At 64.9% G+C, this 20035-nt stretch overlaps 5 protein-coding genes across 7 annotated transcripts; 2 read left to right on the top strand and 3 right to left on the bottom strand.

The window, feature by feature from the left end:
• Positions 1–27: 27 nt before the first annotated feature.
• On the bottom strand, positions 28–2983 carry RAB24 (RAB24, member RAS oncogene family). Its single transcript, XM_050312452.1, has 8 exons — positions 2827–2983; positions 2097–2165; positions 1920–1998; positions 1738–1805; positions 1542–1641; positions 1134–1184; positions 971–1033; positions 28–452 (listed from the first exon to the last, which is right to left on the bottom strand). Exons 1-8 carry the CDS (start codon positions 2941–2943, stop codon positions 388–390), a joined length of 612 nt encoding a protein of 203 aa, XP_050168409.1. The 5' UTR covers positions 2944–2983; the 3' UTR covers positions 28–387.
• A 26-nt stretch (positions 2984–3009) lies between these two features.
• Positions 3010–4894, top strand: PRELID1 (PRELI domain containing 1). Its single transcript, XM_050312443.1, has 5 exons — positions 3010–3179; positions 3466–3691; positions 3770–3883; positions 4122–4200; positions 4620–4894. Exons 1-5 carry the CDS (start codon positions 3088–3090, stop codon positions 4754–4756), a joined length of 648 nt encoding a protein of 215 aa, XP_050168400.1. The 5' UTR covers positions 3010–3087; the 3' UTR covers positions 4757–4894.
• A 98-nt stretch (positions 4895–4992) lies between these two features.
• MXD3 (MAX dimerization protein 3) lies at positions 4993–6396 on the bottom strand. 2 transcript variants are annotated; one of them, XM_050312445.1, is made up of 5 exons: positions 6239–6396; positions 6132–6161; positions 5916–6030; positions 5655–5820; positions 4993–5574 (listed from the first exon to the last, which is right to left on the bottom strand). In XM_050312445.1, exons 1-5 carry the CDS (start codon positions 6394–6396, stop codon positions 5465–5467), a joined length of 579 nt encoding a protein of 192 aa, XP_050168402.1. In that variant the 3' UTR covers positions 4993–5464. The 2 variants fall into 2 exon arrangements, with proteins under 2 accessions (XP_050168402.1, XP_050168403.1); XM_050312446.1 differs by having other exon boundaries at positions 6132–6224; positions 6263–6396.
• Positions 6397–7351: 955 nt separating this feature from the next.
• On the bottom strand, positions 7352–10787 carry LOC126638514 (lateral signaling target protein 2 homolog). The gene is made up of 13 exons (XM_050312469.1): positions 10494–10787; positions 9917–10057; positions 9705–9842; positions 9375–9577; positions 9211–9300; positions 9012–9101; positions 8792–8893; positions 8485–8709; positions 8247–8374; positions 8059–8172; positions 7808–7906; positions 7566–7681; positions 7352–7483 (listed from the first exon to the last, which is right to left on the bottom strand). Exons 1-13 carry the CDS (start codon positions 10785–10787, stop codon positions 7352–7354), a joined length of 1872 nt encoding a protein of 623 aa, XP_050168426.1.
• Positions 10788–12256: 1469 nt separating this feature from the next.
• Positions 12257–20013, top strand: FAM193B (family with sequence similarity 193 member B). 2 transcript variants are annotated; one of them, XM_050312441.1, is made up of 9 exons: positions 12257–12581; positions 13807–14046; positions 14703–14925; positions 15605–16019; positions 16996–17191; positions 17592–17828; positions 18305–19313; positions 19404–19479; positions 19642–20013. In XM_050312441.1, the coding sequence occupies exons 1-9, from the start codon at positions 12381–12383 to the stop codon at positions 19736–19738; spliced, it is 2694 nt and encodes an 897-aa protein (XP_050168398.1). In that variant the 5' UTR covers positions 12257–12380; the 3' UTR covers positions 19739–20013. The 2 variants fall into 2 exon arrangements, with proteins under 2 accessions (XP_050168398.1, XP_050168399.1); XM_050312442.1 differs by lacking the exon at positions 12257–12581 and adding an exon at positions 15101–15310 and having other exon boundaries at positions 13300–14046.
• The last annotated feature ends 22 nt before the right edge of the window (positions 20014–20035 follow it).

Genomic DNA, 20035 nt, shown 5'->3' with positions numbered 1-20035 from the left:
ACCCCCAAAAGCCTCGTGCACAGGGGGTGGCTCAGACCACAATGCGTTTTATTTACATTGTACACCTTGAGAGAAGACGCTTAAATAAATCTGCAAAGAATTGAGCATCTCCAAGAGAATAAGTTACCAGCTGCTGCTGGGCCACAGCAGCTCCCACCAATGCCATGGGTGGCAGGGAGGGGGTCCCCAGGGGTGACAGTCCATAGATCCCGGCACTGCACGGTAGCCCTGTGCCGCTCCACGTGCCAGGAGGAGAGCAGTCCACAGGCCTTGTGCCCTGGCACAGACAGGCCACAACAGCTAAAACACAGCAGGTAAAACACCGGAGGCGTCCGGCACGCGCCAGCTGCCCGGCCGGCAGCAGCGGTTCCCTTTTGGCACGAGGGCTCAGTGGTGGCAGCAGCTGTAGAAGTAGGGACTGCTCCTCTGGCCCAAGTTGACACTCCTTTCCTCTGGAAGAGAGCAGGAGCAGCAGGCTGCCAGTACATCCATGCCACAAGATGCTGTGTGGCAGCCCAAAAGCCCCTGGTCCCAGGCGGGGCCTCAGCAGGTCCCCTGGGGAGGGTTCGGTGCCCCATGGAGAAGCAGCAAGGCCCAGGGCCACGGCACAGCCCAAGGCAATGGCACAGCCCAGGGCAGGAGGCACAGCCAGGCTGAGCGTGGCTGAGCAGGCCTGGTGCAGAGCTGAGCCAGTCCTGCAGCCTAGCGAGGCTCCTGGCTGACCAAGGCCACCATGGCCCAGCTGGGTGGACATGCTGAGCCTGGCCTAAGGAGGGATGAGGATGCTGTGATGGGACCCAACCTTCACGGGACAACCCCAGCACAGAGCTGCAGCAGCCCCAAGCAGGGCAGAAGTGAGGAAGGGCCCTGCCAGACCCACCATTGCTCATCCTCCACACTCTCACTGGAGGCACAGGCACCTCCCAGCAGAGGAGAGCTGCCTGGGGAGGGACAGCTCCTGCCTACTCACCTGTCATCACCTGGAAGGCGGAAAAGTTGACGTAGTCCTCGGCCACCTTCTGGAACAGCTCATCTGGGAGGGAGAGGGGACACAGTGGGTGTGGGTGCCTCTGCTAGGCAGAGCCCCCAGCCCTGCTCTGCCCAGGGCACGGCCCCAATGAGGGGCTACTCACCCACGCTCCGGCCCGTCTTACTGGAGGTCTCAAAGTGGTCTGCTTTGATCTCTGAAACAAGGGTGCAGGTTGGCACTTGCTGCAGGTGCAGGATATGGCCCAAAGGCCTCAGCTGCCCCCAGAGTCACCTCTCGGGCACAGCTACTGACAGGGGGCTGGCAGGGATCCATGGCAGGGCTCTTGGCCCCTTGGCCCAGCTGGCCCCGTGCCTGCCCATGTCAGGACATGCCGTGCCCAGGGAGGTCCCTGGTAGAGCCGGCACCTCACCGCACACAGAGCCCTGGTGCCACCAGATCTGCTGCGGGCCCAGGGCAAGGGCAGAGCCCCTTGCACACAGATCCCATTCCCCATGCCCCCCAACCCCTCAGTGCTGCGAGAGGCCCCAGGAAGGGCCAGCAGTGATTGTACCATCAGCATAGTCCTGCACATCGTGGAAGTCAACTCCCCGCTTCCTCCTGTCCTCCTCCAGCAGGTCACACTTGGTGCCACACAGGTAGATCCGGCAGCCCTGGGGCAGAGAGAGGGATGGGAGGGATGTGCCTACGTCTCCATCAGCGGCCCCCTGCCCCAGAGTGAGGCTGTGCAGCCCCCAGCACCCCTGTACCTCCTCGCAGTTCTGCAGCTCGTTCACCCAGAACTTGGCTCGCTGGAAACTGCCACTGTCAGTGAGATCTGGGGAGCGAGAGGTGTCAGGGTCCATCCAACACCTTCCTCAGTGCCTGACCCACCAGTGCTGCCACCACCCTGTCCCAGGATTCTGGGACCTCCCATCCTCTGTGCCCTTACCATAGCAGACAACAGCAGCCCGGGCCCCTCGGTAGTAGATGCGGCTCATGGCCTCGTAGCGCTCAGAGCCAGCCGTGTCCTGTGGGACACAGGGAAGTGCTTCGCAGGTGACTCTTGGAGGCCCTTGAGCCAGGAGGTGGCTGGGGATGTCAGCACAGCCCTTGCCTCTGCACTTACCCAGATGCCCAGGGTCACTGTCTGCTCCCCCACGGACATCACCTTGGCCACGAAGGCAGCTCCAATCGTCTGGAAGTGAAGCAGGAAGAGCAGTGGGGACCGGCCCAGGGATGCCCAGCGCACCTGGGCCTGGGAACATGGCGGGAACTGGCCCGGGAACACGGGGAACCACACCCGGGGATGTAGAAGAGAGCAAGGAAACAAGGGGACCAACCCCTGGGCATGGGAGGGGTGTGGAGGGCTACAGCCCGGGCATGGCGGGGGGGACACCACGAGAGAACACCGTGCCAGGGACGTGGTCTCACCATGCCGGAGACACGGCGGGGAAAAGAGGGGACCGACCCGAGGGCACGGGCGAGATACGGGGGGCACCAGCTCGGGGATCGGGAGGGGTGAACACGAAGGGACCACCCTGGAGGACATGAGAGCGACGCAGGGGACACCGTCGTGAGTCCGTGGGAGGCACTGCGCCGGGGACACGATGGGGAAACGAGGGGACAGACCCGCGAGCGCGGGAGGGGTGGAAGGGTCCTATCCGGGGCTGGTGGAGGGGACAACACGAGGGTACAGCGTCCCGGGCATGTGGAGGGATACGGCGGGAGAGCGAGGCCACCGACGCGCGGACGGGCCACACGAGGGGCTCATCCCGGGCAGCCGCGGGTGACGCGATGCCGCGGAGGCGCCGCCGCAGCAGCAGCAGCAGCGCTGCCGGTGCCCGTGTGCCACTCACGTTCTGGTAGGGCCCGGCGCGGAAGCGGCCGTGGGCGCAGCGCTCCACCAGGCTGCTCTTGCCCACGCCCTCCTGCCCCAGCAGCACCACCTTGGCGTCCACCCGCCGCCCGCTCATCCTCGCGCCGCCGCCGCGGGCGGGGCCGCTCGGGCGGGGCGGGCCCGGAACCGGGCGGGGCGGGCCCGGACGTGCGCAGGGCCGGGCGGGGCGCGCGGGCCGCATGGCGGCCGCCCAGCAGGCGCGGGCCTGAGCGCCGGGCCCATGGGGAAGTACTGCGCCAGCCTGGGCGTCCTCAAGGGGCCCTGGGACCAGGTGTTCGCCGCCTTCTGGCAGCGCTACCCCAACCCCTACAGGTGCGCCCGGGGCCCTCCCCGACCCCCTCTGCGCCCGCTGCCCTTCCCTTCCCCCCCTCCGCCATCCCTGTGCCGTCTGGGAATGCTGTCCCTCCTCCTCAGCCCAGCCCTTTCCCCGGGGGTCCCGCGGGGGCTCTGCTCGTCCCCTTCTGGCCTTCTGGGATGGGTGCACACAGCAGGCAGCTGTTTTCCCCCTCCCTTAATCCCACGGTGCCTGGCGGTTCCCAGTCCCGAGGGGGGCTGGCCGGGAAGTAGCAGGGCTTGATGTTTTCTTTCCCCATTTTAGCAAACATGTCCTGACCGAAGACATCGTGCACCGGGAGGTGACACCGGACCACAAGCTGCTGTCGCGGCGGCTCCTGACCAAGACCAACCGGATGCCGCGCTGGGCAGAGCGCTTCTTCCCAGCCAATGTCGCCCACTCCGTCTACATCCTGGAGGACTCTATCGTGGACCCCAAGAACCGGACCATGACCACGTTCACCTGGAACATCAACCACGCTCGTCTCATGGTAGGTGCCGCGGGTGGGAGGGCGCAGGGGGGTGGAGGGGGCCCAGCGGTGCCCACGGCCAGGCTGTGCCTTCTGCAGGTGGTGGAGGAGCGCTGCGTGTACCGGGTGAACCCCGAGAACAGCAACTGGACCGAGGTCAAGCGGGAGGCCTGGGTATCCTCCAGCCTGTTTGGCGTCTCGCGGGCCATCCAGGTGAGCACTGCTCGAGCAGCACTGTGTGCCCCTCTAAAGCTGCTGCGCCCCCTTTCTCTACCCATTCCTTGTGATGGTTTTTACACCCTTTCCCCTTATCCCCCCAGCCCTCATGAGTTCTTGGGGCACCCAGAAGCATAACTGTCAAAGTCGGTGTTTGTGATTTCTCAAGCTGGGACACAAGCCCCACGGGCTGTTTGTGACAGGGGTTGCACCTTCATTGACTTTTCCCTTTCAGGAGTTTGGTCTGGCCAGGTTCAAAAGCAACGTGACCAAGAGCACTAAGGGATTTGAATACGTGCTAGCAAGAATGCAAGGTGGGCACCAAGGGCAGGCTGGGGCTGACCGGGATGGGTCTCTTGGAGTTAGAGGTCACACTGGGAACACTCCAGTCCACGGGCAGGTTGCAGTTTGAACAGATCTGATTCCGAAATCCTTCTCCCTTGCCTTTGCCCCACATCTTGGCACAGCCTGCCCTTCCCGAGCGGAACAGCCCAGCAGTGATTGCAGGTCTGGGCAGGGGTGGAGCGCAGTGCGGGCAGGAGGGGATGTGACAGGGCAGCAGTCACGTGCCTGCGGTTCCCCTGTGCGACGTGCCCTGACGCGCCAGGGTCAAGAGTACCGGGTTCATCTTCCTCCCTGCGTGGGGAAGTGCCTCGGTGCCTCAGCGGCTGGGCAGGTCTGGCCGGCACTCCAGTGCCAGGGCAGGGCTGGGTTAACAGCTTCCATGTTATAGGAGAAGCTCCATCCAAAACACTGGTGGAGACAGCCAAGGAAGCGACCGAGAAAGCCAAGGAGACAGCTCTGGCTGCTACCGAGAAAGCCAAGGACCTGGCGAGCAAGGCAGCCACCAAGAAGAAGCAGTACGTGTGAGGGGCCAGCTGCACCAGGACAGATAGGAACCTCCTTAGATTTTATATTTTTAAAGAAACTGTACAAGTCTGACAATCAGCTGCTGTTAGACCCTTTCTGAGATGTAATTATCATTAAAGAATCTACTCCCACCTCTGATTTGGCTGGGACTGGCCTGGCTAGAGCAAAGCCCAGTGTTGCCCTCCACTCTGAGGGTCCAGCCCGCTGCCGGAATCACAGGGAAGACACAGGCCAGGGTTTTACCAAGTTCCTTTACTATAAAAGTGTGGGGTCTGTACAAAAGAGCAGAGTGGCTGTGGGAGCATGAAGGCAGGTTGCTTAATGCACTTGTTTCCCCTTTCTGTCTCTCCAGGGGTGGGAGAGCCCTCCTGTAGTCATGTCTGCAGTGGGCAGCACTGCCACATGCCTGTGCCAGGCAGCCCCCAGACTGCCTGGGGGTGCACAGGGGGAGGCGTGAGGGTTTCCCCAAGACAGCTGGGCCCTCTTCCAGTGCCTCTCCCAGTGCTTTGCAGTGCACAGTGGGTGCCACAGTGCAGTGCCAGCCCCATGCACCCAGTGCCACAGCCAGTGCTGCCCAGCTGCTGGAGGCCAAGCTGAGTGCTCACTCCCACCTGTGGCCCCTTACCCTGGCTGTGATAAGGCTGGGGGAGGCTGCATTTCCAGCAGGAAGGAGGCGGGCAGGCAGTGCAGGGAAGGCAGTGGGCACAGTCAGGATTCCGGGCTGTGGAGGCTGGAGTAGCTGTGGTCCCTCCCAGTGCCGAAGGCGTGCAGCAGGTCCCCACCAAATACCACGCCATCCACCTCTACCTCGGCATCCTCTGGGCACCGGGGAGAGCCCAAGTCAGGCCCCTGGCTCCTTTTCCTTTCCTGCCCACTCTCCATCTTTCCCCTCCCTTACCTTCCTCGGAGGGCTCCGAGAGCTGGGATGAGTCCAGGCTGTCAGCCCGTGACCGTTCCCCGTCGGTGGGTAGGAGCAGCCATTCTAGACGCCGCCGCAGGCTCCGCTGCCGGTCCCGCAGCCGGTCCTTGGCCCTCCGTGCCCTGAGCTCCTGCTCCTCCAGCCTCTGCGGGGCCCCAGCGAGCCATGAGCGGGGCAGAGCTAGGAGGGCCTGTTACCACACGGGGTCCCCCGAGCGGTACCGCGGCCATCCCCCCTCACCTGGATGTGAAGCCGGGCACGGTGCAGGAGGCTCAGCGTGGTGGGACGGGTCGGCTCCGCGCCCACCGGCACCTGCTGCTTCAGCCGCTCCAAGCAGCACCGGAGCTGGGCTCTCCTGCGGCCGGACGGGAGGAGACGACGCGACGGTCAGCCCGGGGGTGGGCCCGCGGGCACAGCCACCCCCTGCCCCGCCGCTCTCACCCCACGCCCCGATACCTGTGCTTCTCCAGCGCGTTGTGTACCGACCTGCGGGAGGAAAGGCCGCCGGCGATCAGCACCGGCGCCGCCGGACACCGCCATCCACCCACTCTCCCGCCGCTCACCTGACGCTGCCCACGGCCCGGCGCGACCGCGCGGGGCAGAGCGAGGCGTAGCCGTGCTCGGCCTTGGCCAGGCTGGGCGGGTCGCGGTGGTCCCGGTGCTCCAGGAACTCGGCCGCCTGGAGCAGTACCTGGATGCTGGTGGTGGCCGCGGGCTCCATGGCGGGGCGGGGGGGGCCGGGAGGGGGGCGAGGGCGCGCTCTGATTGGCTGCGGGGCGCCGCGCGCCGCTGACGTCACGGCGGCGGGCAAACAACTTCGGGCGGGAAAGCGGGTGCTTCAAATTTGAATCAGGGGGCGGGGCCTGGGCGGGACACGCCCCCACCGGGAGAGCCGCGGCCCCCGCCGTGGTTAATTAATGACCGCGCGTGGCCGCGCCCCCCGGGAGCTGCTCCCGTGTCCGCCCACGTGCGCGCCTGAGGACGCCCGGGTCGCCCCTACCGGCCCACGGGAGCCGGGCGGGGAGCGCTCACAGCCCCGCGATCCCCAGGCCGCTTGGGACACCCCCAGCCGCGCCCTCCCGCTCCCACGGGTGTTCCTACACTGGCTGCGACCACCAGCCCCCCCCTTCCCTGCCCCGGGAACCCAGTGCAACGCGGCCCAGCCAGGCGGGTTTATCTCTTTATTAAAATCCATCGGGTGCAGGCGGTGGGGAAGGGAGGGGAGGGGAGCGCCGGGCCCCCGGGCACGGCACTGCACGGCACGGGCGGCCCCGGGGCACCCGCCGTCATGTGAGGGCTGTTTGCACCTTCTCAGGCCAGGCCGCGGGGTGGGGGGGAGACTCTGCCCCGGGCCCAACAGCAGCCAAAGTTCACCTGAAAAAAAAAACCACCACGAAGCACATTTCTAGCCGGGGGGCAGGCACACGGCACAGCACGCGGTTCACTGAATGCAGGGCACGGCCACGGTGCATCGGGAGGGGCGGTCCTGCGCCCACCGTCTGTGGGGTTCTGGCCTGGTGTGAGGGGAAGTCCTACCGCCGTGTGGGGGGTCCTGCCGTCATGCCCACCCGGCTCTGCCATGAGTCATGGGGCTGAGGAGCTGCACAGCAGCCCTGGAGCAGCCCTTTGCCCCTGGTGCACGGCCTCCTGCGGATGCAGCTCTGGCAGAGGGGCTCTCACTGGTTCCGGGCGCAGCGGGACGCGGGTGAGAGGTGTGTGGTGTAGCAGTGGGTGCAGACACGCACGGGTTTGGTGTGGCCATAATGCGGCAATGCCGCGGTGTGTGGTGAGCAGCGGGCACAGAAGATCTGCCAGGAGAGGGCCAGAGCGGGGCTGAGCAGAGCTGGGTCCCTCAGGGACCCCACACGCCCCAGCCCAGCCCCATCCTACCTTCCCACAGCTGCGGCAGTGGTGCCGGCGGCGCAGCAGGGTGAAGGGTGAGCGGCAGGCAGAGCACTGGCTACACGTGCTGTCGGGCACCCACTCGGGCAGGCGGTGAGTACCTGCTGGGCAAAACCTATTGGTAAAACCCGCCTGTGCCAGCCCCCCTCACAGCCAGACTCCCTCAGCAGGCAGGATCAGCCCCAGCCTCACACCTGCCCCAGAGCCATGGCACCTGGGCAGCCCCTTACCCGCCCTCCGGAGCCCGGTAGCCTCTGTGGGGCCAGAACACAGTGGGCAGTCAGCCACGTGAGGAGCATCTGCCACACAGGAGTCATCATCCTTCTCTCCTGCAGGGACAAGAGCTGTGGTGGAACAGCCAAACCAGGGACAGGCCCTATGGCCATGTTCTCCCCATGCCTGGGGCTGTGGCCTTGTCTCACCAGGGATGGGCGCTGGGCAGGGCAGAAAGGAGCAGTCTCTCACTCTGGGGATTACTCACGGCTGGCACTCGGCTCCTCCAAGGGCTCCGCCTGCGAGGCCACGATCTTGAAGACCGTTTTCAAGATACTCCGCATGTCACTGGCAAAGTTGGTCTGGAGTTGATCTGCAACCCCTGCACCAGAAGAGGTGGGGGGTGAGGGTGCTGGGGAGCTCAGAGTGCTGGGGGGGGTCTCAAGGGTCACTCACCTGAGATGCAGACGAAGAGGGTGTGCAGCATGTCCTTGGTGCTGCTGTACCGGGAGCGCAGCTCTGAGCAGTGGGCACCCAAGGTGGCATCAACCCCTGTCCCTGGGCTGCTCGCAGGGGTCTGGGGGCTGCACAGAGGGGAGGTGACAGTTACCCCAGGGGTGGTGTGAGATGTCCTGTACCAGTGGACAGGGATCTGTCATCTCAGCCCCACTCCCTGCCCACCACACACCCCCACCGCCAGTTGGTGCCCGAGGGTCCCAGTTGTGTTGTGCAGGTGGGGGCTGGTGGTGTGGCACGAGGGACCTCCAGGAGACCAAAGGGAGCAGGGGGGTCCTCTCTGGGCACAGCTGCTCCCCACACTGGGGGAATGTCTGGATCAGAGGGATCCTCTGGTTCAGCTGTGCACAGGCTCCTCTCCAGCAGACAGAGTTCCTCCACTGACAGCACCCGCAGCAGCTCCCTGAGGCAAGAGGATGGCATCAACCCCATGTCGTGGCCCCCCTGCTGCCCCATGGCCCCACCCACTGCCTCCCACTGCATACCTGATCTTCTTCAGGAGGTTGTAGAAGGGGCTGAAGACCCGGGACATCTCCTCAGGGCTCCTCTCCAGGCTGAGGGGACCCTCGGGGTAGATGAGGAGGCCACTGTGAGGGGACAGAGCTCAACTTACACGAGGGATTGCCCAGAACCCCAGTTCCCCATGGGAAGAAGGGGCTGGTACAGGGCAGGGAACATCCCCCCTTCTCCAGGGGCTGCACCCACCTGATAATGGCCAAGCGAGGGATGGTGAACATCAACAGCGGTTCGTAGCCATCGATCATCTCCTGGGTCAGATAGCCCAGGTGCAGGGCTCTGGGGATACACACACCCCCTCATAGTGGGGCTGAGCCTCAGGATACTGCCCATCCTTGGGGTTGGGGTCCCTGCCACCCCCACGTGGTGTGCAGTGCCCTTCACTCACCTCTCCACCGTCTCACAGAACAGCACAATGATCTCCTGCTGCTTGTAGATCTCCTCAGGAGACTTCACTGCCACCAGTGAGGACACATAGCTGGAGAGATGCAGGGAGTGTGAGGCCCCTCCAGTCCTGGCACAGGCCCCCACCACCCCAGCCCTGGCCCCCACCTCAGCTCGAACTCCGCAAAGAGCCGGTCAAACTGGACAAGCACAGCCCGGACGGGCTCTGGGTAGGAGTTGGGCTGGCTCAGGCTCTGCTCCCGCAGCACTGTCCGCACCAGCTCCAGGCTGCACAGCAGGTTCCTGGCCTGGGGCCGCAGCTGTGCCCTGTCTGCCTCCTCCACCTCCGGGAAGGTCCCAGCCAGGAGACACTGTTGGGACAGGGACCATCAGGAGCCAGCACCAAGGGCAGTGCAACCCTAACCCCAGGGTCAGCTGGTGATGGGAGGCCCATCGCCTCAGGGAACCAGACCCCCCATACAGCATCCCCAGGCTCACCTCAGCAGCAAACAGCATGTGGTTCCCCAAGTTGTCCACCAAGAGCTCCTCAGGGAACTTGACCAGGTAGTCCCGGCTGTGTCGCTGCGTGGGGATGCACTCCTCCATGATCCGCTCCAGGACGGCCAGCAGGTGAGCCTGGGGAGGGCATGGATGTCACCCCTGGTGTCCCAGGGGACCAAGTCACAGCAGGGTCCCAGCTGTCCCTGTACCTGGCTAAGGTGGAGCTGGTTGAGGAGCACTAGGTACTGCTGCGGGTCCAGTTCGGCATCCAGCCCGTTGATCTCGGCCACCACCCGTGTCACCCTCTCGTCGGCAAAGAAGAACTGGGAGAGCAGGCGAGGGTCGGAGCGCTGCGGGAAGAGCAGAGATGGTGGGAGCACCCCGTGTGCTGGGCCGGGAGGATCCCAAATCCCCCAAGCGAAGCAGGGAGGTCTGGGCCCCATGGATCCACCAACACCCACTCGGGCAGGTACCGTGGGACCCTCCCACACAGCTCCTCCCAGGGAGCGCCGCCCTCCCCACCCACCCGTGCCTCAGTTTCCCCGGGGGCAGAGCAGGACGAACAAGCTCAGCCACATCCCGGCAGCGCGGGCACGGATCCGTGCGTGGCTGTAAATACCGGGAAAGTTCCGCGGGGAAACCCCCATCTTCCTCCTCCCGCTCCACCCCGGGGGACCTCCGCCGCCCTCCCCTGCGCCCGGGACCGGCGGAGCCCCCGTCCGGGGGCTCCGCCGGTCCCGGGCGCAGGGGAGAGTGGCCCCGGTGCCATCCCCTCCCCGGTCTCACCTTGGGTCGGCGGAGCCACCGGCGGAGGGCAGCGGGCAGCATGGCGCGTCCCGTGGCTCTGCCGCCGCCCGGCTCCCCGCGCCCGCCGCTCGCCGACGGGGCGGGTCGGTACCGGGCGCCGCCCGTGGGGGCGGATCGGAGCGGTGTCCGCCCAGTGCCGGCACCGGGACGAGCCGTCCGCGCCTCGACGGACCGGTTCTCTGTGATGGGAAGGGTGAGGGGTGCGCCTCTCCCGTGGGGCGGGATGGGTTTCACCGCCGGCTCCCTTTCCCTGGCTCCAATTCCCGGCTGCATTCCCGGTTATACAGTCCCGGTCCTCCTCTTTCCCGCAGCCCACCCTTCAAGGGACAGGGATACCCCAGAGATCCCCTGAGTGATCCCTGAATGATCCTGAGTGAGAGATCCCTGAATGGTGGGGGGGCACCAGGGGAGGCACTCGAAGATACCTTCGCTATGCAGGACATGGAGCGTGGAGCACAGGGATGCGGTGGGAAGTGAACAAAGCAGCTCCTCGGCGGGAGAAGAAGGCGCCGACAGGCCAAGGAAGTATCCCAGGGGGTGCTCGGGGTGCTGGGAACAGCAACCCCACCCCGGCTGTGCCGGAGAGGAGGTGTCTGCTCCAGACCTGGCACTGCTGGCCACAGGATGTGGGCGCCGATAATTCAGGTGGCTGAAAGCCTAATGGGGTGGATTCACGGGTAAAAAATCCGCGGAGGATGGTTAGGTAAACAGGGCAGTACCTCCTCGGCTTGAGGAAGTCCCTGAGTCATGGCAGCCCCGCGGTGCCCAGGCTGTGCTGTGCTGGACGCATGTGCAGGACTGGCCCTGGTGTTGGGGCTCCGTGTGTCCCCCACGGGCTCCACGTCTGGTTTCAGCTGGGTGGCATATCCTGGCTCCCGTGGCTATGGCTGTGTCCTGTGTCCCTGTGTGCTCAGCGAACCTGGAGCCCTGCCTGTCCCTCAGCTGCCAGCAGATTAAGGCACCACAATATAAGAAGGACATAAAGCTATTACAGAGTGTCCAGAGGAGGCTGCAGGGATGGTGAAGGGTCTAGAAGGGAAGCTGTATGAGGAGCAGCTGAGGTCTGTTCAGCCTGGAGAAGAGGAGACTGAGGTCAGACCTCATTAGGATCTGCAGCTTCCTCACAAAGGGCAGTGGAGGTGCAGCTCTCTGTGACCAGTGACAGGACCTGAGGAAACAGCTAGAGCTGTGTCAGAGGAGGTTTCAGTTGGATATTAGGAAAAGGTTCTTCAACTCGAGGGTGTTTGGGCACTGGAACAGGCTCCCCTGCAAAATGGTAACAGCAGCAAATGTGCCAGAGTTCAAGGAGCGTTTGGACAACACTCAGACACAGGGTGGGATTTTTGGGTGGGTCCTGTGCAAGGCCAGGAATCATAGACTGACTTGAGTTGGAAGGGACCTTAAAGATCATCTTGTTCCATCCTCCCGTTTAGGGTAGGGACACCTTCCATTATCCCAGGTTGCTCCAAGCCCCGTCCAACCTGGTCTTGAACATTTCCAGGGATGGGGCAACCACAGTTTCTCTGGGAAACCTGTGCCAGTGTCTCACCACCCTCACAAGGAACAAATTTTTCCCCAGTACCTAATCTAACCCCCCTCTCTTTCCCTGCGGACCCACGGAGTCGCACCCCGGTGATGCAGCCCGGGATGCGATCACGGTCCGCGATCGCCGGCGCCCTTTAGGACCCGGGGCAGCCGCTGCCGCCGCTCCCCCCGCCCGCCAGGGGGCGCAGCGCCGCCCTCTCGCAAGATGGCGGCGGCGCCTTCACCTCGCCGAGCGCTTCCCCCCTCCCTCCTTCCCGCGGGCAGGGGCCGGACGGGCCGCGCCGCCATATTGGCTGTTGTCCTGGCTGCGGCGGGCTCGCCATGACTCGCCGGCGGAACAAGGCGGCAACGGCGGCAGCGGTGGCAGCGGCGGCAGGCGGCTCCGGGCCCCGCCGCGACAGGGTGGCGGGTCCCGACGTCGGGCCTCCCCCGCCGCCACCGCCACCGGAACCGCCCGCCCCGCCTGAGGTGGCGGCGGCGGCGGCGGGCAGCGGCGGGGAGCCGGGCAGAGGCAGCGCGCAGGTACCGGGGGAGCGCCGCGGCCGGGACGACGCTGGCGCTGAGCGGGTTTCATTCGGGGCGGGGATGGGGCCCTGCCCCTGCTCCCCCCACTCCCCGGGCCCTGCCCCATCCCCGCCCCGAACCCCGCCCCGGAGCATCCCTGCGGATGGGGCTCGGAGCGCTCCCACAGCGCCCCGCGGGAGGGCCCGGCTCCGCCACTGGGCGATAGCAGGTGTCTGCAGCATCTCCACCCAGCGCGCCTGTCGCTGCCTGAGATCGCTGGACACACCTGGCCGCCGCCACCTGCCCCGGGCGGTGGGCAGGGACCCGGGGGTGGGCGCCGGGGGTGGATGCACTGGGTGGGTTGGGGACAGCCCTGGTGTCGCTCGCCGCGGTGGCGGTGTCAGCTGGGACACGGGGTGGGCTGGCAGCCCCTTTCCTCGCCGTGGGTGGGCAAGGGGCTGTGCCCCCGTTCTGCTCTCCTTGGCCTCTGACCTTTGCTTCACCTTGAGCCTGCAGACGCCATCTGTTTGGCAGCAGCGGTTCAATGCGCGGCTCATTGTGGCGGGGCCCCGCCGCGCCGGCAGACAATGGGGGCCCCCTCGCCCGCGCCACGCCGGGCTCGTCACGGCTGTCAGGGCTCCAGCGAGCCCGCGGGATGCAGCCCAGCTCCTGCAGGGAAGTCCCAGCCTGGCTGTGCCCCTGCGGTGGGAGAGCAAAGTGGCACGGGGGGCTGCACCCCACCCCGGTGCATCGGCACCGCTGGCTGTGCAGAACAAAGAGGCGGGAGGGAGGGCTTGGGGCTCTCGGGTGACACCGTGGGGGGGTCTGTGCTGGGCGAGGATTGAGAGCTGAAGTCACCAGAGCCACCCTTTATATCCCCGTATTGGATTTCTGTGGGTCTTGCTCTGCCGTTCAAGTTCTCTTGGTCCCACTGTACCAGAGGTAGTGGTGGGAGTTGCTGCTGCTGCGTATCAGCCTTGCTTGGTGGCAGGGCTGGCTCCTTGGCACACTGTGATCTTCCCAGAGGTCCAGAACGCTCCCATCTGGCACGTGGCAGGCTGGCAGCAGCTGGGCAGCCTGAGGCTGCTCTGCTCCAGTGGGAGAAGGTGCAATGCCACATGTAGCCTACAAGAATTTCCCTGGTTTGGTGTCAGCATCCTGAGGTCTCGCTCGCTGCCTCATCTGTCCCACGTCTGCACCGCACAACACCTGGGTGACTCATGGTCCGTGTGTCCTTCCTTAGGTGCTGCCCACCACCAACCAGTCCGTGCAGACGTGCTGCCTGCTCTGCCACCGGGAGCGCAAGGACTGGGGAGGGCCGTCCCACAATGGACTGGTTTCCCCGGGCGAGAGGCTGCCACCGGACTTCGTGCCAACGCTCGTGCAGAACCTCCTGGGAGAAATGCCACTGTGGATCTGCCAGAGCTGCCGGAAGAGCGTGGAGGAGGAAGAGCGGCGGGCGGTGCAGGAGCAGGCCCTGGCGGTACGCGGGCACAGAGCTGGGGTTGGAGTGCCAGGGCTGCAGCTGCAGGAGCGTGGCACTGCGCACCCCGTGGCACTGGTAGGGCGTGTGGATCCCCTTCTTGCTCTGAGCTGAGTGCCCCAGACATCCCAGCCTACACTGCCTTGCCCAGGGTTGCTGGTGGCTCAGCAGGCAGAGGCTGTGGTGGGGCAGTGCATGGTGCCATCGAGGCTCGTCCAGCAGGCAGGCTTGGCTTGGAGCTGCCAGGCTGGAGAGGCTGACAGCGCCGCTGCTTCCCTGTCAGCACTGCTCCACTGCGTGTCATGCTGCATCCCCTGGCCCCAGGGCTGATCCCTGTGTGGTGCAGGTTTACCCAGAGACTGTTGGGGCAAGTGCCTGCCTGTGTGTGGAGCTCAGATAGAGGAGCTCCCTCCTGCCTGGCTTCATTTAACCCTGGCCTGGTGTGAGTGGGACCAGAGCAGGCATGTGGCCTTGGGAATGGCCTGGGAGTCAGGCTTTGTTGGTGTTTGATGGACAGGCTGTTTGTCACCCCCAGGAGAGTGACAGAAGTGATTCCTGTGAGCTGAGCACCTGCTGCAGTGGAGGGTCTCAGTGCTGACATTCAGGGGCCAAGGGCCTCCTCGCACAGCTGCTTCACTCTGTGTTTTCGTTGGCAGGTCTCGTTGTCCCACACATCCTGCAAGTCACAGTCTTGTGGGGGTGGCTCACACTCCTCTTCGTCCTCCTCCTCCTCTTCTTCTTCCTCGTGCCACGGGAACTCAGGGGACTGGGACCCCAGCTCATTCTTGTCTGCTCACAAGCTCTCGGGCCTCTGGAACTCACAGCACACCAATGGGGCCACCCAAGGCAGCCCCATCGGGGCCCCACCAGCTACACTAGGTGAGTTGAAGCTGGCCATGGGGTTGAGCAGAGCTTACTGCCCAGTTCTTGGCTTAGATGGTTTCCTTATAGGAAAGGGTGGGCAGGCTGGGCCTCTGACTCCCAGTGCCAGCACCATGCCTGGGCCCCTTTGCAGTGGCAGAGGGATTTGGGCCCAGCTCCGCTTTCCTTCCAGGCGACAAGCACCCCGGCCTCGCTCTGTCTGCAGAGTGTGCCAGCCCCGCGCCGGCCGTGGCGCCAGGGCTCAAGGCCTGTCCCTACAGCCACGCGGCCTCCACCACCTCCAGCAGTGCCGCCCCGGGCTCACCTCTGCCTACCTCACTCGACTTCTGCAAGACGCTGCCGAAGCAGTTCAAAAGTTTGTGCCGGAGGGCCACCCCGCCAGGTGCGTGCCCACGGACAGGGCCAGCCACAGCCTCGCAACCTGCTGCTCCAGACCATTTCCCCTTGCCCTGCTCCTTGTGGGGCAGGGCTGAATCCTGTGGGGGAGGCACAGTGACCTTGAGTCCTCGTGCAAGCAGGGATGGCTTTTGTCCCGAGTGCTGCGCTGCCTGTGGGGGAGGCAGGGTTTGTCCCGTGGAGAAGCGGCCTGTAGAAAGGCAGTGGGTGGCACTGAGTGGGACCTTGGCCTGCGCAGCACGGCCAGTGTCTGACTGTCTCTGGTCTTACCCCTCTGCAGGTGAGGCCTTCCACTCCTCAGAGCATCATCAGCACTCCGACCTCACTGCTCCTCCCAACAGTCCCACTGGCCTCCCCTCCCAACCACCGGTGCTGATCCCCTCCAAGCAGACACCTCCGCACCCGGGGCCCTTCGGCTCCCCTCCACACATCCCGCTGGGCTCCTCCTCGCAGGCCGCGCTCTTCCCTGCTCCCAGTGCCCAGGCTGCAGCCCCAAAGCCGGTGTCCGAGTCCCCTCCGGCCGGCGCGGCCTCGCACAGCCCAGGGCCGTGCAAGAGCCCCCACCTGCCCCCAGCCAACGTGCCGCTGCTGAAGATGCCGCCCCCCCTGTCGGGCTGTGCCCATCCCTGCAACGGGCACTGCAGCACTTCACTCATCCCTCCTCCCGCCTCCCACCAGCTGCCCAGCACCAACAGGTGAGTAGAGGAGCCCTGCCTGATCCCAGCCTCTGCTCACTGGGCCATGCCCTTTTCTCCCAGCTGTTACCCATGGATCCACTTTTCCCTGTGGAGGGACCAGCCTCCCTGGCGTGGTGGTGCAGGGAGCCACCGTCTTTGCGGGCCAGTTGCGCTGCTGCAGATCCCTGGTCTCTGAGGGTCGAGCTCTTTCTCTCCCCACGTGTGTTCTGTCTGCTGTTGTCTTTTGGTTCCGTGGTGCAGAAGAGGCTGTGCTTGCTCCTCCTCCAGCTAAGAGATCCAAAGGAACCGCCTGGTCAACCTGCTGTTGGCCAACAGGACCTTTGTCAGTGAGACCCGTCAGGCAGCTGTGGCACTAAGCAAAGGTCCTCGAGAAGATGAAGCCTGTGGACTTGTTCTGCTCGCCTGCTCCCCTGGCCCTCTCTGGGCTGCCCATGTCCCTGAAGAGAGCATGCTGGTTCTTCTCTGCTGATTAGCTCTCCCTGTGGAGAGCCAGCCGTGTCCCGAGCTGGAGCTCAAAGAATGGCACTGTGGGACATGCCCTGGCCTCCCTGTCTCTGAGCTGGGCAGCCTGTGCCTGTGGGAGCTGGGCCTGCCCTGCACATGGGGATGTCTGGCAGCTGCACGCAATCCCAGTGTTCCTCACCTGTACTACCTGCCCCCAGTGAGTACCAGTCCCTGCCCTGCTCTCAGCCCAGGGCCTGGCAGGATGCTGCTCTCTGGGGCTCTGCTGTGCCAGCCTCCTACCTGCCAGAGGCCCTGGGGTCCAGGAGCTACGGATGTCTGCTGACACAGGCTCCTCTGGCATCTCTCCTGGAGGAGGAGGATGCAGGGAAGGGGGTTTGTCTGCTCAACAAATCCTTCTGCCTGGGCACAGGCTGCCCTGGGAGGGGTGTTCCTACATGTGTAGCGTGGGGCAATTTTTGAGACCCCCTTGGCTCCTGCTCACCTCTCACCCTTCTTCCCTTCTCATCAGGGACCCCTCTTGCAAAGGGCACAAATTCCCAAACGGTACCAACTGCCACCCGCCGCAGCCCTGCGAGGCAGATGAGGGGCTCGGGGAGGACGAGGACAGCAGCTCGGAGCGCAGTTCCTGCACCTCCTCCTCCACCAACCAGAAAGATGGGAAGTTCTGCGACTGCTGCTACTGTGAGTTCTTCGGCCACAACGCGGTGAGTGAGGGGCTGGTCTGCAGCCACCCCCGGTCCTCGCGCTGCGCCCCGTGATGAGACGTCACACAGTGCGTGTGCCCAGAGTACAGAGGTGGGCGGGTCTGGCCATGGCTGTTTTCTTGCGGGCCTGTGCATCCCCTGCTTTCTGTTTCCGTGCTGCCTCATCAACCCGCTGGTCCTCTGCTCCCGACTTGCAGCCGCCTGCCCAGCCCCAGGGCTTGGAGTGGCCAGCCAAGCCCTGTGGCTTCATGCTGGAAGAGCTCACTGGGGCTGTGCTGACTTGTCTCACTGAGACCGTGGGGAAGGAGGTGGCTGGGGAGGTTTTAGGGGGCCTGGTGAGGGAGCAGGTCCTGGCTGCACCTCCTCTGCCTGCCCCGCTGACAGCACTCTCCTCCCGCAGCCCCCGGCCGCTCCCACTAGCCGCAACTACGCCGAGATCCGGGAGAAGCTGCGCTCGCGCCTCACCAAGAGGAAAGAGGAACTGCCACAGAAACTGGGGCACAACAGCGGCTCGGGGGAGCCTGCTGTGGACCACCGCAATGTGGATGAGCTGCTGGACTACATCAACAGCACGGAGCCCAAGCCCTTGAACAGTGCCAAGGCTGCCAAGCGGGCACGGCACAAGCAGAAGAAGAAGGTGAGGCTGGGTGGTGGCTGGGCTGCACCCCTTGCAGGGCTTTATTGTCTCTCCCTCTCGTCCATTTGGTTTCTTGAACTCCATGTCCCTCTTCCCTGAGGTGACAGCAGTGCCTGGCCCTGTGCAGGGCTTCCCCTGCCTCTGTTCTTGCAGAGGGTGGCTTAGCCCTCCTGGGCACTTTGGACTGCAGTGTCCTACCTTCTCTGTGCCACATCTCTGACACCATGTATCTGTGGTGTGGAGAGGCTGTCCTAGTGGCTTTTGCTGGTGCCTCGTGCCCAGAGCTGTGTCTGCTGTGCAGTGTCCAGCTGTTGCTGTGCCCACAGGGGACACATGACAGTTTGGGGGCTGTGTAAAATATGGGGTGGCTGAGCAGCAGCCCTTGGGATTGCTGTCAGAGCTGGAGCAAAGTTCTGTGGCCTGCGGTTCTGTGGCCCAGCCCAGCCCAGCCAATCCTAATGGCACCTGTGTTGCAGGAAAAGGAGAAAGCCCAGTTGGAGGCCGAGGCCCAGAAGCGGGCAGAGCGTGCCCCTGCAGCCGGCCAGGCCAGCCAGCAGGCTGAGGAGAAGCTGCTGGAGTGGCCAGAGCTGGAGCTGGAGCGGGTGAACAGCTTCCTCAGCAGCCGGCTGCAGGAAATCAAGAACACCATCAAGGACTCCATCCGGGCCAGTTTCAGTGTCTATGACCTCAACCTGGATGTCAACGACTTCCCCAAGAAGGCAGCTGTCCTGGAGCAGAAAAACCTGCTCTCCAACCTCAATGGCTCCTCTGACCTGCAGGACATAGACCTGGCACTGGCTCCACTCAGCCTGGGCCCCGCCAAGAGCCATGGGCTGCTGCGGGGTGAGCTGGGCCCCCGATGGGGTGAGGGGCCTGGGGAGCCCCCGCCGGCGCCGCCAGCCGAGAATGGCGTGGTGAAGCGGCTCAGCGCCGTGCCCAGCCTGTCCCGCATGATCTGGGTGCAGTCCAAGGCTGTGGACTCTGCCGCGGACGGCGGCGGGCTGAGCCCGGAGCCCAAGGAGGGACCACAGCCCAAGGGGCCGGAGCCACCGGAGCCGGTGCCCGCAGGAAGCCGCCAGCGCAAGAACAAGCGGCAGAACGGGCAGGCGAAGAAAGGAGAAGGCGGCACAGCTGTGCCCGGCAGCCAGGCCCGGCTGGAGAGCCCTGGGGTGAAGGGGCAGGTGCTGGGAACCAAGCCCCCTTCCAAGGGCAGTGCCCCAGAGCCACAGCGGGCGGGTGGCTGTGCCGAGCCTGGGGAGGGCGGCAAGGGGCAGCCTTGGGGCTGCAGCAGCGCCAGGGCTGAGAAGGAGAGACCCGGCGAGTGGAAGGGACGGAGGGGAGAGGGCAAAGTGGAGCTGCCGGAGCCAGTACAGCCTCCACCACCTGCCCCGGCTGCCCCTCCCGCCCTGGGGGGCTCCCCCCAGCCCAAGGGCAAAAGCAGGAAGAGCCGGAACAAAGTGGAGAAATCCAGTAGTACCTCGATCGGTGAGTGCTGAGAGTGCTGCCCTGTGCCGCCGTCCTCACTGGGGCCCTTTGCCCAGCTGACAGCGCTGACCCTCTGCTCTGCTTCCCCAGATGATGTGTTCCTGCCCAAGGACCTGGATGGGGCAGAGATGGACGAGACTGACAGAGAAGTGGAGTATTTCAAGAGGTGAGGGAGGAGCCCTGAGGGCTATGAACTCTGTTGGCAGGGCTGGGGGCTCTAGAGGGGCTGGCGTGTGACCAAGGCTGGGGGTCTCTGAGGGATTGGGGTCACACAGGGGCTGGTGGCACAGAGGGGCTGGCAGGTGACCAGGGCTGTCCTCTCTTCCAGGTTCTGCCTGGACTCGGCCAAGCAGACGCGGCAGAAGGTGGCCGTGAACTGGACCAACTTCACCCTGAAGAAAACCACTTCCAGTGCAGCCCAGTGAGGTGCGGAGGGGCCGACCCTCCCACCCATGGCCGCTCGCCTCTCCTCACTGTGCCCCCCGCCTCACCTCGGTGGGCTCCCCTCCTCCGCGGGGGGCCCCGGTGCTCTCCTGCCCCGCGGGGGCCCCCGGGGCTTCCTCCATCCTCCTGCCCCATCCCCGCGGGGTGACCCCGGCCGTCCCGTCCCCCTCTCCGCGGGCACGCGGCTACCCCGCGCCGCAGGGGAGGACCGTGCTGGACCCAATAAAGAACTTTTTAATTTTTTATTTTATTTAAACACCGCTGTCTGCTGTTTTCTG

The sequence above is a fragment of the Myiozetetes cayanensis genome, unplaced genomic scaffold, assembly GCF_022539395.1.
Source record: "Myiozetetes cayanensis isolate MyiCay16 unplaced genomic scaffold, myiCay2020 scf17, whole genome shotgun sequence".
NCBI classification, from domain to species: Eukaryota; Metazoa; Chordata; class Aves; order Passeriformes; family Tyrannidae; genus Myiozetetes; species Myiozetetes cayanensis.
This window is presented reverse-complemented; position numbering and strand designations above follow the sequence as displayed.

Bases quoted from the DNA above. Each gene is read 5' to 3' on its own strand.
- RAB24 (XM_050312452.1), bottom strand. From the start codon at position 2,943: ATGAGCGGGCGGCGGGTGGACGCCAAGGTGGTGCTGCTGGGGCAGGAG. The intron at 1,999-2,096 runs GTAAGTGCAGAG...TGTGTCCCACAG, and splicing joins CAGTGACCCTGGGCATCTGG to GACACGGCTGGCTCTGAGCG. The intron at 1,806-1,919 runs GTAAGGGCACAG...CTCGCTCCCCAG, and splicing joins GGCTGCTGTTGTCTGCTATG to ATCTCACTGACAGTGGCAGT.
- PRELID1 (XM_050312443.1), top strand. From the start codon at position 3,088: ATGGGGAAGTACTGCGCCAGCCTGGGCGTCCTCAAGGGGCCCTGGGAC. The intron at 3,692-3,769 runs GTAGGTGCCGCG...TGCCTTCTGCAG, and splicing joins TCAACCACGCTCGTCTCATG to GTGGTGGAGGAGCGCTGCGT. The intron at 4,201-4,619 runs GTGGGCACCAAG...TCCATGTTATAG, and splicing joins CGTGCTAGCAAGAATGCAAG to GAGAAGCTCCATCCAAAACA.
- MXD3 (XM_050312446.1), bottom strand. From the start codon at position 6,396: ATGGAGCCCGCGGCCACCACCAGCATCCAGGTACTGCTCCAGGCGGCC. The intron at 5,821-5,915 runs GTGAGGGGGGAT...GGGGCCCCGCAG, and splicing joins GTGCCCGGCTTCACATCCAG to AGGCTGGAGGAGCAGGAGCT. The intron at 5,575-5,654 runs GTAAGGGAGGGG...CCCGGTGCCCAG, and splicing joins CTCGGAGCCCTCCGAGGAAG to AGGATGCCGAGGTAGAGGTG.
- LOC126638514 (XM_050312469.1), bottom strand. From the start codon at position 10,787: ATGCAGCCGGGAATTGGAGCCAGGGAAAGGGAGCCGGCGGTGAAACCC. The intron at 8,710-8,791 runs GTATGCAGTGGG...CTCTTGCCTCAG, and splicing joins AACCTCCTGAAGAAGATCAG to GGAGCTGCTGCGGGTGCTGT. The intron at 8,173-8,246 runs GTGAGTGACCCT...CTTCTGGTGCAG, and splicing joins CCTCTTCGTCTGCATCTCAG to GGGTTGCAGATCAACTCCAG.
- FAM193B (XM_050312441.1), top strand. From the start codon at position 12,381: ATGACTCGCCGGCGGAACAAGGCGGCAACGGCGGCAGCGGTGGCAGCG. The intron at 14,926-15,604 runs GTGAGTTGAAGC...ACCCCTCTGCAG, and splicing joins GGCCCCACCAGCTACACTAG to GTGAGGCCTTCCACTCCTCA. The intron at 17,829-18,304 runs GTGAGGCTGGGT...CCTGTGTTGCAG, and splicing joins GGCACAAGCAGAAGAAGAAG to GAAAAGGAGAAAGCCCAGTT.